We start from the raw sequence: 18,127 nt of genomic DNA, 5'->3' as shown, positions 1-18,127 counted from the left end.
CAAACTAATTTTCATAAAGTGAAAATTTCGGTTCTGCCTTATTCTGGTTGATTTCTACAGAAGTTTAAGGAGGGAACCTCAGAGTTATGTAAAATATTAAACCCAGAATTCTATTTAAAAGTATAATTGGCTACTAGGATCAGGGGACATGAGCTTGAATGGGGGAAGTGTCATTTTAAAACTGGTATTAGGAAGAATGTGTTTACAAAGGATGATAAAATTCTGGAATAAACTGCCAGGCAGGGTATCAGGAGGGGGAAAACATGCTTTCCAAATGCAGCTGGATGGGGAAGTTGGGGTGCTAAAGAGATGAGCTTCAGTGGCTGCAAGGCCTACACTATTACTAGACTTAAGATAAGACTTGTTTGATAAATGGAAGATCTGCTTTCCAACCCTAGGAGATCCTTCACTGTTACCATAGCTCACAGAGGACCTCTAGTGAGACAGACCTAGTACTGAAGCAGAGGGCTTGTGAAAGGCCTGAGAACCTTTATTATTTGAACAGCGTTCAGTCTCTCAGGCAGTATAGTATGCCTGAAGATACTAAGAGCATTTGCAGGTGAAAGCAGTTTATTTAATCTTTCATCAATTTTTTTTTGAAACTCAAGCTATTTAACTTCTACTTTATGGATTTGTATTTTTTTACAATGACCTTTTAACATTCTAATCAGAAATTGAGGAACACTTTGTCATTTGACCTTTTTTTTTAAAAAAAAAGCACTTTTTGAAAATCTTTTATACTTAGTACTAGTGGTTTATTGGTGTTAATACAGTGGCGCCTTGAGATCAACTTCCAAATTGCCACAGAATTTCCCCCCAGGGCTTAACCGTGTTAAAATAATGCACATGTAGCCATGTTAAAGTTATATACTGAAGTAGCTGCAAACTTTGATCATAGTATTTGATCTCAACAAAGTTGATCTGAAGTGGGCTACACCATATTAGCCTGGTTGGTGTTACTGAATTAAAAAATGCAGGGTGTTGTATGTGCATGCGACTCTCTGTCTTTGATAAATTGCCCATCATAAATATGTTCACAATAAGCCCTCACTATAATACTGTGACAGACCCCAGCCCTTTTTCTGTTGTTTATTGCCTGTCAGTAAAGATGTAAACAACCATCTCTATAACTGTCTTCATCTTCTGCTTCCCCACCCACAACTATGAAACTTTTGATCAGAAATGAATTTTGAAATCACAGACTTTGCATATGGCTGAACTATTTTCTGAGCAGCTATAGTTATCACTAGCTGACTTTCTTTACTAGCATAACAAACCAGATTGATCAACCCTGCTCATCCAATCAGCTGCCGAGCTGTTGTTACATCAGTGGACAGTAACATTGTCCAAGTAGCTGAGATCGTAATTAACAAAACTGAAATTTTCAGCAGTGAAGTTTCCCACTTGGCTGCCAATAAGCAATGCCCATAACCCCACAAGCACACTTTTTTTGGCCTTTGTATATCTTGGCATAATGCATCCATTATTGTACCCTGCTTTTTGTCCCACCTCCAGAAGCAGCATTATAGAGGAGGCCTATTGTTTTGTAACAAAAAGAATTTAGTCCACCTTAGAACGAAACATTCAACAACTGAAATTGTTCACATTTCTCTGAATGCAATTGTACCAACATTTTTATTGAATAAAATAAAGCACATGGTTGTCCACTGAGAGAAGTCAAACTCTTGCAATCCCAAACCCCAGCTCGTACCTTTGCACATGCATTTGGCTAGTGCCAATTGACTGGGGAAGATTGAATCAGTGTAACAAAGCATGCAACTTTTTCTTGGAAAATCTGTTTTTTTTTTCTTTGGGTAGGGAAGGAGAGGGACTCTTTTATTGATGGCCTTTTAACATTCAAGATACTGAAGAGATTTTTTGAGTCAACTATTGGTAAATTCTGCAGTGTTTTAATATTTTGTTTTCCCTTTGTATATGGTGATTTTGATTGAGTGTTGTTTAGATTTTATGGGAACACTGATGTGATTGTCAAATTCCAAATGGATTTGCATTTACCCAAAAAAAAATCAGTGGTCAAATTGGAGTTGTAAGGACAAAATTATTGTCTTGCACTGGTGGTTATCCATTAGTTCTGGCTTCATTGAGCCTGCAAACAATTTGGACTTGCTGGACTGGTGTGCAGATTGCAATGTTGCAACAAGATAGTGTAATTGAAAACTGACTGGATCAAACACTCAATTTATATTGACTAGATTCAAGAACTTTACTGCTACTTAACCCACGAGTAGAATATGATATCATTAATTTAGATGCTACATTGTTATTATGGAACTTAAATTGTCATACCCCAAAAATTAGGAATGGAAGCGATGGCATGACATTTTTTGGGCCCTGTTTTTTTTAATTCAGAATTAAATGGTGAATACATCTGTGCCCTTGTGTTACCCACAATAAAGCCTTCATGATGTTTCCCTTGTCCCTCAATTAGTTTAATCCCAGTTTTTACATCTGCCCATGTGTCCATTTTTAAGGTCACTTTTTTTATTATCTATTTGACACATTCACTTTGCACATTGTTTTCACACACTTTTTGGGTTTTTTTTGTCACACTGGCTAGCTACGAGTGTTTACAGGTTCTAGATGAACAGTTTAATCTCCACCAACTGCAATGGTAGTCATTGCAAAGGTGAAGTGACTCTCTGTTCAGTGATTTTAGGATGTGTGTTGAATGTTTTTCTGAGGGAAATCTATTACATCGGTGAAATCCTGTTATTGTCACTTCACACTGTTGCATTTGTGTCCCCTTTTAGTTTGCTCAAGTCAATATGACATTAACAGGAATTCATTACTTGAGATATTTTGGCAAAATATTTATTTCTTTGGGGGAGGGAACCTTAATTGCAAATTTTTGGTAATCCTGTTGCTGCTATTGTGTTTTGTAAACCCTTTGTTGTATTAGGGGATGCATTAAAGGTTTGGATTTCCTAGGTGGCTCTCCCAGTTTATGGTATGGCAGACCAGTGGGGCATTGCATTCATTTTATCAAACAAAAAGTAGTACTACTTGTAGTAACCTTTCAAGTGTTAATTGAATTCATCCCAATTTCAAAAAGCCAAAATTGTAAGAAGGGATGCCATTCTGACACAATTTAAATCAACAATGCCTCAGTGGTCATTGAATGAAAAATCTTAATGACCAATATCAGAAATCCAGCCTGTCTGCACAACCCCAGTGACTTGTTCATCTACACAGGCTTATTTTTCTTTTTTGTGTGTATTCATTTTGTTGTAGGTCAGCAGTGTAGCTGCCCTTCACAGTCGAGGCTTTGATGAAGAGCTAATTAAAGAACGAATGGGAAATGGCAGTAATGCAATGATGTCCTACAAAAAGACTCAAATGAAGGCAGTGTCTGACTGTTTGCAGCCTCCAAATCCTTTGAAGAAGATCTCAGCTTGTTCACAGTCATCTTCTTCCTTGAGACAGCAAAGTGTTTGTGCACAAGAAGCAATGAACATAGTCACCCAGCCAGAAGCAGTGGTCACGAACCAGGAAGGGTTGGTGAAGGTTGAACTGCCTTGTAGTACACCTTCAACATTACCAATGTCTTCTGTCAAAGTTGCAGCAACGCCATCCTATTGTGCTGCTAAAATCTTACAGTAGTGAAAAAAGACTCCGTCATATTAGATTGTAAGAATATAAAACAATAAACTGACGAGGGGGAAAACTGATATGGTGTGCCTCCTGATTTCTCAGTACGCAGCAGTATTTGTGTTGAAGTTCCTTACTTAACCTCCCATCTGGAAGAGGCTGCATTGAAACAAGAACTGGGGAGTGGAGAGGGAGACGGGGGACAATACAAACATTTTAAAGTGATATTTTGCACTTGGCTTCAGTGTAAGATGTTTCAGTAAGTTTACAAGATGATTCTTTCAAAGCACTTTCTTTTCTCCTGTTGTTATGCTATAAATGGATTTCTCGTGTGTGGTTGTCAGTAATACTAAGTTATTTTTTGTCCTTTTTGATTTTTGGAGATTTCGAGTCTAATAAGAAACTAAATTTTAATAACATTGTTAGCCTGTGTCCTCGTAATTAAAAAATGATTGAAGCCTATCAACATGGTCCATTGGATTTTATTCCGATTTGCCTAACAAAATGAATCTGTCTGTTGTGTCATTCTTCTTACTGCAATAGTTGTGAGAAAAGATTGGTCTTCCACTTCATGGGGTTTCTGTGCAAGCTCTAGCTGTAAAAAGTGAATAGTGACTTACAATTTCCAAGTGTTTGTGTTCAGTCAGCTATGACTGTTGAAGAGCAGTTCTCCCAGTTTTTTTTTAATTAATCCATTTTGTTCAATAGCTGTTCTAGCTCCCTGTCTCAATACTTCTATAGTCATGTTTTTTTTATGCACGGGCAGAAATCGCTTTGAAGAATCTTGAGTAGGATTCCTGTAGGAGGTGATGCGTGTTGCAAATCCCTCATCCCTTCCTTCCTACAGTTCCCCTCTCTGTGGCCCCAAGAGTTCTTTTTAAAACATCTGTTGGCATTTCTGGTTTCAATGTAGGTCAGCTACATGGTTAAACTTTAACTTCCTGCAACTTTTGCCATTGAGGGAATAAAGATGAATGTGATGTGCTAATCATTTGCTGCCCTCCACGGAACATGGGTATGGTTGGCATACTAATGGGACAAGAAAATGGAGATACCTCATCGTTCTGAGGCTTTTCGATCAGAGCTAAGTGACTTCCTCACTCTTTTTGTGAGGCATTCTTCAGTGCTCTTCCCCCCCCCCCCACCCCCACCCTCCAAAAACCCACCTGTCTTCTACATTAGTCATTATTGGATTTTCTGAAGTCGTTCCTAATTGAGCCTTTCCTTCAGGTCTCCACGTCGTGAATTACCTAAAAGAAAAGGAAATTCCCAGTGGCTCAAGATACTAAAATCATCAAGCATTGGTGGAATAAGAGTATTGTCTTTCTGCAAAGATGCAATTTTGTACCCCTTCTGTTGCCTAGGAGTCTGCAATGAGAATACTGATTGGACAACCTCTCCATCGTCAGAGAACATGGGGTTAGAATCATCGATGTTTGTCTCTGATTTTATTTTGATGGAGCACAGGATTAAGTCGGTGGACAATTTCCAGACGCAACAGGGGCTTTCCTGACATGGCAGTAAAAGACAGCGGCAGTTCAGTAAGTAGTAGATTTTCCATAGCAGTGGAATAGTAAATACCAGGCTTAGATACCCGTACATAAATAAGACTGGAAATATTCTTTTCAAGACTACGATTATCGCAGCTAGTCCAAGCTGGACCAGCTACCATTAATATCTCATCAGCCATGTCTCCCTGAAAGGCAGGGGGGGTCCAGTTACTTGAGAGTGACAAATCTAATAAGCAGGGAGTTGATAACCTCATCTCATAAAACATCAAACATTGAATATTGCAGTGATGCCCGTCAGGACATATCTCCAAAGAGCTCAGTGCCAAGATTGCTATCTTATTCAAAGTGGCAGTTCCTAAGTACCCATGACCATGTTGCACAAAACCCAGGGACAAAGTGCAGGATTCCCAATGCCACTTTTCTTTCCGGGCAATGTCAGTAGGCTTAACTGGAAAGTCTTCCATGCTCAACTTAAACTCTATGGATCAAATGGGACTATAACAGTTGGTGATCTGTTAAGCTCTAACCAAGATGTTTGATCAATGCAGCAAAGTCCAATTTTCTCTTGCTACATCTTTAGAAAGCCAGACTCCACAGACCTCTGTCCTTCAGGCTGCCTTTGTCATTCCTAGCTTAGGCATTAATTGTGGATCTGCTTTTGATGAGTAGGAACTCCCTGCAAAACTCCTTGCAGGTTTTTTTCCCAAAAAATGCCAAACTATGAAAACTATTCAAGGCTTCTTTCCCAAAGCAGTCTTTTACAGAAAGACCAAGGCCCCGAAGCTTTACATCCAAGACAAATTGCCTTAGTAGATAGAAGCTTCGTTGCAGCTTCCTCAGAAGAACTGGACTTGTGACTATTGCTCTTCTGCACTTGGATGTGATAATGAGTGAAGAAGTGAAGGATTTGGCTCTCCAAGTGATTCTTGTTGCTGTGATGACCCCGTACCCATGATATGTAGAGAGCAACTTTAAAAAAAAAAGTGTATGGCATGCTGTGCCAAAAGGTGAGTAATCTACCCTGGATTGGTTAATAGGAATTAAGAAAGCATGACCACTTTGTGGAGCCTTGTGCTAGTATGGATTGCATGCTTATCAAACTCAGTCAAGCCAGTTATTCTCCAGTCATGAGCAGGAAATACTCGGCAGGATTAGTTTATGCATCATCACAAGGGAAAAGCTGACAAGCCAGGCACACACCGTTTCAACAGCTGTTTACTCTCTAATCAAATCTTCCAGTGATGTCAAGTCATTAATTGTGGCTAAGAATACAATTGTGTTTGTACTTGCAGGATTGTCGTCAACTTTTAAATCCTCCAAATGCACAAGGAATTCTTTTGGTTTCACATGAGCATTTTTTTTGCTACCAGTATAGGTTTGCAACCTTTTTCGCATCCACACTTGAAAAGAATGAGATTCATGTACCTACCTTTGGTGTCAGCTGTGGCTCAGTGGGTAGCATTCTTCCTCGGAGCCAAAAGGTTGTGGGTTCAAGTCCCACTCCAGAGACTTGAGCACATAATCCAAGCTGATAATCCAGTGCAGGACTGAGGGAGTGGTGCACTGTCAAAGATGCTGTCTTTCAGATGAAACGTTAAACCGAGGCCCCATCTGCCCCCTCAGGTGAATGTAAAAAAATCCCACGGCACTATTTTGATGAAGAGCAGGGGAATTCTCCCCGATGTCCTGGCCAACATTTATCCCTCAACAGCATCACTAAAACAGATTATCTGGTCATTATCACATTGCTATTTGTGGGACCTTGCAGTGCATAAGTTTGCTGCCACGTTTCCTACATTCTGAAAGAATTTTCTTTCTTTACATTACAACAGTGACTACACTTCAAAAAGTACTTAAGTGGCTGTGATGCGCTTTGGGGCGTCTTGAGGTTGTGAAAGACGCTATATGAATACAAGTCTTTTTCTTTTTATCTAAATGAGAAGAAAGCTTTGAGACCTGTCCTTCAGACAACAGCAGTCCTCATTCAGTGGTGTCCAGCTGGAACTTCTGTGGATATCTCATTCATAGGGCTTAGATTATAGACTCCTTGGACTGTATTGCTTCTCCCAGAGCTGTGTTTTCTGGTTTTCAGAAGCAGTTGGAATTGTTCAACCTCGGGCTATGGAATCATGGCCAATTCGCTCCAGTTGTCGCCTCCTTCAGCTGGAGAACACATTTGGAAAAACATGGGCTGACCTAAATTCTCAGAATTTGGATGGGTCCTCGGATGACCATAATCTACGAGCGGAATGGCTATTCATGTAGTATTCCATGCCTCTGTCAGTCAGAATTAAGCAACCAGGTGAAGGTGTCAAAATCATTGTGATCATAATAGTTTGACCAACCTTCCGCTAATCACAGTTTGAGGGCAAGCCGATTGTCCAGACGATTAGTTTTGAGGAACTAGCTACTTAAAGTTGGCAGTAACAAACGAAAGAGATTCTCACACTGGTACAGGGATAGACGAGACACAGCCAATCAATGCAGCGTCCTCAAGAACTGGACTTGTCCAAGGGCAGAAGAAGAATAGTCACGTGATGAGTGAAAAAGAGACTGGTTTGGCTCTTCCCAAATGATTCTTGTTGCTCTGAAGACCCCATAGCCATGGTATGTAGAGAGTAAGTTTAATTAAAAGAATAAGGTATGCTGTGCCAAAAGGTGAGTATGGGAATTAAAAAAGCATGGCTACTTTGTGGAGCCTTGTGCAAGTATGGATTGCAAGCTTTTCACTCTGTCAAGCTAGTTATTCTCCAGTTGTGAGCAGGAAATAGTCAGCAGGATCTTGTTGCATATGATGCAGATGCATGATTTGAAGCTGCTGGGTGTTGTGATGACTGAGGGGATATAACGATAAGATAAAAGAACATACTTTTGTTTTTTGTTTTGTATGGTGGTTCGGATTTCTGAAGTATATAATTTGCTGATATAAATGGATAAGGACTTGGCTTGTAGATTAGTAGGTCATGTTACGTAGATTGCGCTGGCTGGGTAGAAATCATCCCTGTTGGAGTGTGGAGTTTGTGGAGAGAGGGTTATTCCAGAGGCGCAGACTTCTCTATTCATTATCATTTGTAATTTTTTTTCAAAGAAAGGCATGAATTTTGCACACTGTTTTTGCTTGAAACTGCTTTTAGTTTTAGCTTTAATCAGTAATAAGGGAGTATGTGTTGAATTTCCACATAATAAGTGTTGTTAAAAGACGATGCTTAATGCTCTTGATTGTCATTTGATGCTGTAGAGCTCCATTATGTGGCAACAGTAAGTGCTGCTTCAGTAATGAGTGAAGAATGCGGTTTACAATACACTGTTCCTATTCATGATGTCAGTTCAGCAGAGCTGAATGAGGGTGAATGATTTCTGTATACAGTATCAGCTTGTATAAATAAAGCAGGATAATGAAGAGTGACTGAGACACCATTAATTTACCAACAATTAGGATTATACGATAAATCATCAGAATACACTGTTACTTTATACTGCTGAAGATTAAGAACTGTCCATCTGATGCAGAAAACAATGAATGATGATACTTTGGATTATGCAAGCACGGAGGGTTGGAGGGTGATTTCCCATCTGATAAATTCTGGTCTAAGTTCCCATGTCATGTCAAAATTGTACATCAGCTTTCTTTTTCTTTCAAAAGCTAAATTCACATTCCCATTTAAAGATTCCATTCATGCTAAAGCTACCTTGTGCTATTGGACAGCAGAACTGGCTGTATGTTTAGGGCTATTTAAATCATCACAAAAATAGTGACTCTGTGCTGCTCATTGAATGGGGGAAGTTCCTAGATTATTACAGTGAAATAATTTTGACCGTGAGATTTTTAATAATCAAATAGACAATTAGGCACTTTACATAGAATCGCCTTCATCGCATATTTTACCATTTTAAAGCTCAGAAGCGCCATCATGTGGCAGTGGAAATAATTGCAAACTAGTGCAATAAATGGTGTGGTTTTCATTTCAGACCTGACTGGTCCAGGTTACATATTGTTTGAATGCATCTTGTTATAACTATGGGAGTGTTTTTCTCTCTCTCCATTCCCAAACTTAGCATTAATCTAATTCCTTTGTGGTTAACCATTTCTTTGAAGGATGAACACAGGCTGAAACTGCGCCTATACATATGAAAAGTTAATTTAAGTCCTGAGGGTGATAGGTATTTATAGCTGGGCTTGTGCAGATATGTGCAGTTCTTCGCCGTCAACATTTTCTTGCATTCCATGTGCTCATAATTCCGGATTAGCGATGAGCAAAGCTGTGGGGTTAGTTATTTCTGCCCGGCTGTGGTAATTGTGATGTGATAGTGCTCAGGTGTTGGGATTTTTTTTCACTGCAATGCTTCTCTTTGTTCTCTTGGTATGTGATGTATAGGATTTATACCACACATGATGTCAGCTGGAAATATTGTCCCTCATTTATGGCATCAGAGTTGAAAATTGATAGCACGGAGACTAAAACAGTGATGCCACCAGAAGGAGTCCACAGTCTTCATCTGTGTAGTTTTCTCTTACGAGATTTGTATCTTTTAATTATCAAGTGTGTTAGAAACCAAATACATAATGTGCAGCAATAGGTTAAGATTTTTATATCCCACTCATGGAGCTTGACTATAGATTACCACATCAACCCTGCTGTGGGATATAAACTGCATTGAATGCCCCCATCTCATGGATATATCTAGATACTTGTATTTTATTGATAATTTTCTGTCTGTGCGCAATTCCCAACAACGTTTCCGTTATAAATGTGGCCATAAAAATTTATAAAAGAAACTGTATGTAAACTTGTTATGGTGTAATTACGCACTTGCAGTGCCACCACTGGCCGGAGGGTGTAATTACAGAGTGATGAGTTTACATGGACAATTTCCATTATAAGTGTAGGCATAGGAATTTATAATGGAAATACAAAAATAAAGGCAGAATGTAGGATTTTAAAATGGGGGCTGAATTATATCTGTACACTCTTGTCCAATTATCCCCAGCCCTCTTTCCCTGCTTCACCTGAAGACTACACTTTGTCTTGACTTCCCACGTGAAAGGAGATAATTGGTTCTTGATAAAATATTTATGCATTAAAATGAAAATTTTTGAGCAAATCTTTACCAAATCGAAATTCGTTCTTAACCTGAACCATAGTGCTACTATAGAAGTAGTCTTCAAACTTTTCTGTGTTGGGGTTCCCCAGCATATACGGACACCCTCCTGGGGCCTCCCTCGATTAACTTTCAAAAGACTGTAATCTAGCCAAAGATGAACGATGCACTCATTGCAGGAAATGATTTTCTTTTTAGTTAGTGCACAGCAACAGAAGTAAAATGCAATTAAGTCAAATTCTGAAATCTGATGACAGCTGGATAGAAATCTGATGACCTGGAACCTCCTAGGACAAAGACCCCAGTTTGAAAACCACTGCTATAGAGAATACTCCAAGGCCTCATACAAAGGTTTACTCACATGATGGTGTATGGATCCTAGTGATAAACAGGCACTAGTTCTACACCTGCATCAGAATCAAAGTCTCTGCCACAATTGCGCATGGTTGTCAGATTTGTAGTGCTGAAGTTTTGGATGATTTACTTCATGAGTAAGTACTTGAAAATCTCGGCGTTTAGCTCTGCATCCTGTTACACACAGATGTGGTACAAAATACTTGTCTGTCTTGTCGTAATCTTGTACATCGCATGGTTCTACTTCATTTTGCTGCTACTCTGAACAGGGAATTATTAACAAGTTACGGTATCCTATAATTCTTAGAAGGCGTGCTTGCCCCTTAATCACTCTTAATTCTGCATAATATATATTTGGAAATGGAAGTATTTTATTCAAACTGGAAAGATGTGAATCTTTAGTGAGACCTAACAGTGCATTAGTGTCATTGAGAGTTGTAATATATTCACACACTGTATGATCATGTATGTCTCAGAAAGTAACTATAATAATTTGGTATTGATACTGGAAGTTAAAGTATCTTAAGAGAAAGAAAAAACCCCATCTTTGGGCAGAATCTTAAACACACAATGTGTGGTCAGTACGCACACAGTCTGCAAGATTGAACTCCACCCAAGACATGTGAGGCCCTGTCTATAATATACAGGCTTCATCATGGTCTGGTGTTTTAAGTTGTGTGTACTTGAGAGTTGTTGACATCTGAAGTCAGTTGCAATGAAATTGTGTTTACAGCATGTTATTGGATATGCCCAGATTCCAGTTATAGATGTACTAGGGAAAGAAAAAGAATATAGTAACATTGAGTACGTAACCAACATTCTTTCACTCCGGAGAAAGATCTGACTTTTAGGTGGATTTTTACACTCATGAAAAAATAGCACACTTCATCATTCGTCTATACTGTATTTTTTATGCTGGCATTAAATTCTCATCTCTCACTTTCACTTTCAGCTGAAATCAAAATGAAGGTTGTGTTTAACAATTGATTAGCTAGTTGGCTAGTGATTCTCAGAAAGAGACACTAATATTGCTTATTTGGATAAACTGCGGTGTTTGCATACATATCTATTTATAGCACTCCTACTCTTTTCTCCTCACACCTGCTAAGCACTCCCACTTCCAAGTTCTTTTCAACTAGTAGCACAGTCTGCAGTTATAATCTATATTAACACATTGACAAGTGTCTTTGTTGTGACATAGTATTTCTCAGCAGAATGAACCGGGCACAGAGTTCATGCATGTTGCTCTCCCTCTCATCCCAATTTGCCACTGAGATTTGTATTCTTACACAAGTAAAAATATTAAAAACTATAGGGAAAGAAACCTTTTTCAGTGTAGCGGTTGGCATCAATTAAAATGAAGTTTGGAAGCTTGACAGATGAAAGGTAGGTGCATAAAATAAAGGAAGTTGCAGAAATATTTGACACATTTGTTCAAGGCCAGGACTGCAAATGTGAAAATGGCAGTTCATTTGAAGGTCCAATTGTACTAAGGCTGCATGTGTTCAATTCCAGCTACATGTACGTAGTTGTGTACAACATTAAATGGCCTCTGTTTCAAGACAATTAAGATACATTTTTTTAAATGAAGCAGGCTGATGTTCCAGAATCCATATTGGGGTAAGCTGCTGAGTTTCACTCATGTGGCATTGTGTTGTCGATAGCATGAAAGTATTTGTTCATTTTGGCACCTCCATTCTTAATACATTTCTGTTTTGTCCAGAATATTTCCGTCTCGATGCCTCAGCAACCATCTGGACTCCAGTCTACGCAACCTGTTTCTCCCAGCAAATCCTACAACCCCCCTCTTGGTGCTTCTGGTAGTGTGCAGTGTCGCAGGTAAGGAGGCTTTTCAGTTTATTCAGTGTGTTTTTTGTTTAAACTTTGTACATCTACATGTTCAAGGGCATAAAAATTGATTTTTGCTGCACAAATGGAATGTGCTCGGCAAGTCTCCATCTAATCCCAGTTGGCACAAGCCTTTGGTGCCAATTAAAATAGGAACTTTGAAAATCTGACAGATGAGAGGCAGCTACACAAAATAAAGTGAGAAAAGGAATTTCTGGAAGTGTAATTTTAAAAGTGATTCATTCAAAGGTCAGCATGTAAAATGTCAAAGTGGCTGTTCATGAAAGTTCATTCATACAGGTGCAGACAGAACATTTTTGCCAGCTCCTGTAATATGTCACTGATTAAAGTGTAAATGCACATGCATGGACCAAGGCAACCTGCCATGGTGTTAATCCACGCATCCAGCCCTTGCAGAGCGTTTCGGTGAATGATGCTGAACTTCTCAACAGGTCTGAGGTATCCAAGTTTTGAGACGGGTAGGGGAAGGCGCAACGATGCAGTTTTGTCAGAGTTAAGAGGCGTTAGAGCGTGAAGAAATTAATTGTATCTAGAGCCTGAGAATGTAAAATCCAACGGCCAGTGACTGATAATTGCACATCACTGTTGTGATGGGAAGAGTCTTGGTACAGCAAAGCAGCTGTGACAGACACTGAGAAGGAACATGGACAACTGGCAGTGAGCTTCAAAATCTGTATTTCAGGAGGCTCTGTTGGATTTTATAACCTCGAGGTTTATCCCTTGTAAGTAGAGTCCTCAGTAAGGTATTTGCAGTATGATGTATGCTTTCTAATGTAACTTTAAAGCTGAATTCTTCACCAAAACGTCAAATTAACTTTTTTTTTAAAAAATGCTGATTGAGAAAGACTATGGCCACAAATCCAAAACAAATTTCTAACCATTTGCAAGCAGTCCCTCCCTTTAAGAAAAGAGTGATATTTCTACCACTAGCTTTGAGCTGGCACTGTATAAATGTTAGTTGATGAATTTAATTTTCTGTTCATTAAAATTAATATAAGACAGGCCTTACTTTTGGGAGTTGTTGATGCAGTTGACTTTCTGAACGAAGTGCCTTTGCACGCAATCTGTAACATCTTTACATTGATGTCTGAAATGACTTGAGGAATAAGAATTTTTAATAACAGGAAATGTAATTAGTTCCAACAAGTCCATCCCTTTTCTCGGATCTTAACCACCCACCTGCCTTCTTACCACATCCCTCAATCGCTTCTCACCAGAAACACATCTAATTTTGCCCATTTTATTGCACACGTCAATGGGTATTTTGGTAACTTTTGCTGCAATCAATTGCCCTTTGGGGGGGAAAACATTCTGTTTGTCTTTCTTACTCCTATCTCCAATTTTTAACATGTGTCCACCTGGTCACAGTGAACAATTCGCCTAGATCAACTTTGTCCATTCACTTCATGACTTTTAAAGCCACCTTTACAAAGAAAAGCCCAAACTAACTCCGATGAGTTGACAGTGTGTAGGTTTGTGGGGTCTTTATCACTGGAGTTCTTGACCCTTTTAGATTTCACTACAGGTGGAGAGGGACAGCAAATGGACCTGGATGCCATTGTGATTAGAGTTTGTGAGCCATAGCACTGGTTTCTCCTGTTGCCTGGCGACAAGTTGGGGGGAAAAGATCCAATTCACTTCTTTGTTTAAGGTTCGTCTCCAATACCAGTATTCAGGCAGAAAGCTGAATTTTCATACTCAATTTGTATCTGGTGGAAGTTGTACATTATTTTCCCTCAGTTTCTTCCTGACCCCAATTTTGCAACTGACTGGATACCTTGCAGAACTTTCTGTGGTATAAATCTGAGTGGAGTTTTTAAAAAAAGCATATATTGGATAAATGGGCTAAAACGAATGAGCTCAGTTTTCAAAGTAAAACAGGTGGGTTGGGGGCAGGGGGTATTGAAAATTGCCGCCATTTCAAACCTGCCCATTTACGGTTTTCATCAGGGTGGGCAACCAACCCGCTCCAAGGAGGCAGGTCGGCCTTAAAACCTTTTAAGGAGGCTACAGGCCTCCATTTTTCTCCAATTCCCTATTTCATCCCTGGGGGGCCGGGATTCCCGGGCCTTCAGTTTTACACCTCGTGAAAGGAGGCGAGAAGGCCTGAGACTAACAGGTAGATGCCTAGAAAGGCACAGCCTGTGGGCCCGGAGGAGCAGGAGTGCTTCCCTCAGGCCCAACAAGCCTACCTGCACCGACCCCCTGATCGTGGTCCCCCCGACCATCCTCCCTTCTCCCTCCCCCCCCCCCCCCCAAGACCCTGATCCTCCGCCCCACCCACCACTCCGATCCTCCCCCTCAACGATCACGGATCCCCGACCCTGACACCCCCCCCCCCAGTGACTGTCCCCCCCCCCCCCCCCCCCCCCCCCCCCCAATCCATACAAACAAAGACTTACCTGAAGACGTCCTCTCCCTGGCTGGTCTCCCGTCCAACTGAGATCAGCCGATCAGTCGGACGGCAAACCAACAACAAAAAATAAAAGACGTCCTTACGTCAAAATCGTACAGATTTCCCAGTCTCAATTTGACCCTTCCTGGTTCCGATTTAAAATTGAGCCCAATGTGTTCAGTTTGGCTGGATCTGAGATAACTGTTGCCCCATAACGTTGTTGAAAGTGCCATCACAGAGTTTCCCAAAGTAGCTGCAGATGATTTCTAAGCATTGCATAGTCAACTGCCCCCCCCCAACAAAGCAGCAAACTTTCACAATTTCCCATTTGAAAATGTCGCATCGAATTACAATATGCAAGACGAGTATGGAGAATAATGGCTCTGACCAAGAAGGCTGATATAAACCACAGGAGCAAAACTGGTGCATTTTATGACTGTTATCTGAACTCCAAGATTAGATTATAGCATAGGAGCGTAGAAATTTAGATAGAAAAGGAGGCTATTCAGCTAGTCATGCTGGTGCTAGCTTCCCCACCAAAGTTATCGTCTCTACCTTCTCCCATTTGCCTGCACTTCACCCATACCTTTCAGTAGCTTCCTTCAAGTGTTTTATTCACCCTCTAAATATTATCATTGACTTGACGTCAGTAGGCACTTATTGGTTTAAAAAAAAAATTCCTTCTAATCTCCCCTTTTTCTGCTTCTAGCATTAATCTTCAGTTTGTGCCTCCTTGTTACTGGTAGATTATTTCCACTGTTCAGTCAATCATGATTCACCCGTTGATAATTTTGAACTTTTCTTTAGATTCCTCCTTCCAGGCCCCCCACTCACCCTAATAATCTTCTCTACTCCGAATCCATAATGGTTTCAGTTTTAATTTGGGGTTATTTTAAGTTGCAGGTCTATTTTTTCTTTTGCTGCCAGCAACTGTCCATGATTTCTTCATTATGGGATGAAGTTCATATGAGAAAATCAACAATTAGGGTATCACAAAGATATAAACATTTTGGGAAATTTTAGTTGCCTGATATTGGAGGAGTCTTGGTGGATTCTCGTGTATGATTTCTGTTAAATTTGTGTTTTTCAGTGGAACAGTGAGGCAGATGCTGGACTTACGAAGAAATATGGCAGACAGTGTAGCATCAGCCCAGCACTCTGCAAACTCCATTAATACAGGTACTCTTTAATAAAGTTCCATTGTACACTAACACACCAGTTCCTCTTTTAATGAAAATCCAGAAAGTACCTGTTTTTTTCCCCCCTCTAACCTGCTAATTACATGTGGCTTTGAAACATCCGATTTATGAGAATACAATTTAGTTACCGATTAATTACAGAGAAAAACGGGCGTTCTGCTGTTTCTCAGAAGAGAAATTTCGACCCCTTCATCTTCCCCTTGTCTTTGAACCAGTAGTTCGAGTTCTAGAGCTGTTTGCTTACCAACTAACTTAACATAGTTCTGTCACTTCCAGTCAGGCTACTGGGTTGAGTGGAGGTAGGTATATTACCCAAGGGAGGGGAGGAGAGGAGAACTGGAAGCAACAGAATATTATTGTAAAACCCTAAGCCATGTTTTGAGTTTGTTTAATTGGGGGTTGTATGAACGTGCAACTTAGTTTTTGTTCTACTCCCATTAACCACCTATGCATTCCACGTTGATGTAGGATGGCGTGCAGGCAAGATAGAATGTTGTTACTGCAAGCTTATCAAAAAGTAACCTGTGGCAAATTGCCAGGAAATTGTATACATCCATCAAAAATATACATTTTTTTAAAAATTCTCGTTCACTTTAGTTCAATGTCCTTTGCCAGTGCTGCTGTTTCATAGTCACAAGCAGGTATGGAACAGTGACATAGCTTGCCTCGCTTTCTTCACATCCACTGGGAAAGCATCAGCACCTACTGTAGCCTAGTGGAGCCTCAGCACGTTGGCACATTAAATTTACATCCTACTGCCCTATCACGTAGCACATTGGTGAACCAAAGAATTGTGGCACAGTGCTGAATTGTCCCTGTTGTATTGCAACCCCTTAACATCAGTCGTATTGAAGGTAGTCTGCACACCAGACTTGTCCAACCCTCTTGGCTGGAGGCCATTGTTTGAGCATGATTGGGGCCCCAAATGAGAAGTTGTGGGGGTTAGGGTTGGGAGGGGCAGGGGGGGTGGAAACTAAGATATTCCCATTTACAGATTCTAATTGAACGATGCTTTTACTATTACAGGTATTGTTACAAACTTCACCCCTCCTCAGGTAGCTGGCGGACAGACTAAACCTCAGAACCCAGGGTCATCTGGTGCCGTGGTCACTCCTGTGCTCCCAGCAACTGCAGCGGTGGTAGGAACCAGTCAGTCGCTGCCAGTCTCCGGCAGTAACCAGCCTATGCCAGTATCTCTCCAGTCAGTGCCAGTATTGCTTACAGTTCCAGTGGCAATGTCTTCCCAACCTCAGCTCCTGCAGGCCTCAGCAAACACCTTGATGACCAGCCAACAACCTGGAATTGAGTTTCTACCTGTTCAATCCCAACCCACGCTTAACAACCTCTCCAAGCCACTTGCATCGCAGATATCGCCGAATGTAGCAAAAGCAAATGGTGCTAGTCCTTCCTTGCCAAGCCCAGGAGTCCAAAGGAAGACCCCTGCAAGTATGGGGTCAATGCAGATAAGTAGTGCTGTTTCCAGTCAGACTGCTTCTATGACCAGTACTCAGACTATTCTTTCACCCCAGATTGCACGGACAGCACAGCAATCTTTGGGTTCCCCAGGACATTTTAGCCCCTCTAGTACCAGGCCAGCAATACAGCCAAGGCCTTCACAGACTTACAGCCAGGGGCAAGCCTCCGGATCGTCAAGTCAGCCATTAACAGCCAGTTCAGACAGCACCAACGCAGGAACCTCCAGAGCAGGTAAGTGAAGAATCATACGCAACAGTGTGCGTTCAAACTCAAGTGCTAGTTGTTCAGCTATGTTTGTGAATGTAATTGTTTATTGTGTATATATTATGTAACAGAGATTTACTATGTTTGTGTTGTGCTGGCTGCCATTCACCATCTGTAAATGCTAGTTGTGGGGCGTGGGATTTGAGTTATGAAAAGGAGTTTTACTCAGAGGCTTACTGAAACATTGAGGGCCACAGTTTACTTTAGTAAATATGTGTTCGCTTTTTTTTAAAAAAAAGTGCACGAGTCTCAATTAGAGATATTAATGGGGCTGCAATAAACCTAAATCCCAGTTTATGGAAATGTTACTAGGCAGAAAAGGGGGGAAATTAAATTGCTTTTGTTTTGAA

At 40.5% G+C, this 18,127-nt stretch overlaps 1 protein-coding gene across 7 annotated transcripts in view; it reads left to right on the top strand.

The window, feature by feature from the left end:
* Positions 1-18,127, top strand: part of LOC137305688 (activating transcription factor 7-interacting protein 1-like) — a 166,571-nt gene that overhangs the window by 110,437 nt on the left and 38,007 nt on the right. For 4 of the 7 annotated variants that reach the window (XM_067974598.1, XM_067974597.1, XM_067974596.1 and 1 more), the window contains exons 7-9: positions 12,298-12,413; positions 15,929-16,017; positions 17,064-17,744. In XM_067974598.1, coding sequence (XP_067830699.1) covers positions 12,298-12,413; positions 15,929-16,017; positions 17,064-17,744 — 886 coding nt within the window. Of the gene's footprint in view, positions 1-3,252; positions 4,065-12,297; positions 12,414-15,928; positions 16,018-17,063; positions 17,745-18,127 lie in introns of those variants that run through there. The other 3 variants (XM_067974593.1, XM_067974594.1, XM_067974592.1) reach the window with 1 other exon arrangement.

This window comes from Heptranchias perlo, chromosome 40 (genome assembly GCF_035084215.1).
Source record: "Heptranchias perlo isolate sHepPer1 chromosome 40, sHepPer1.hap1, whole genome shotgun sequence".
NCBI classification, from domain to species: Eukaryota; Metazoa; Chordata; class Chondrichthyes; order Hexanchiformes; family Hexanchidae; genus Heptranchias; species Heptranchias perlo.
This window is presented reverse-complemented; position numbering and strand designations above follow the sequence as displayed.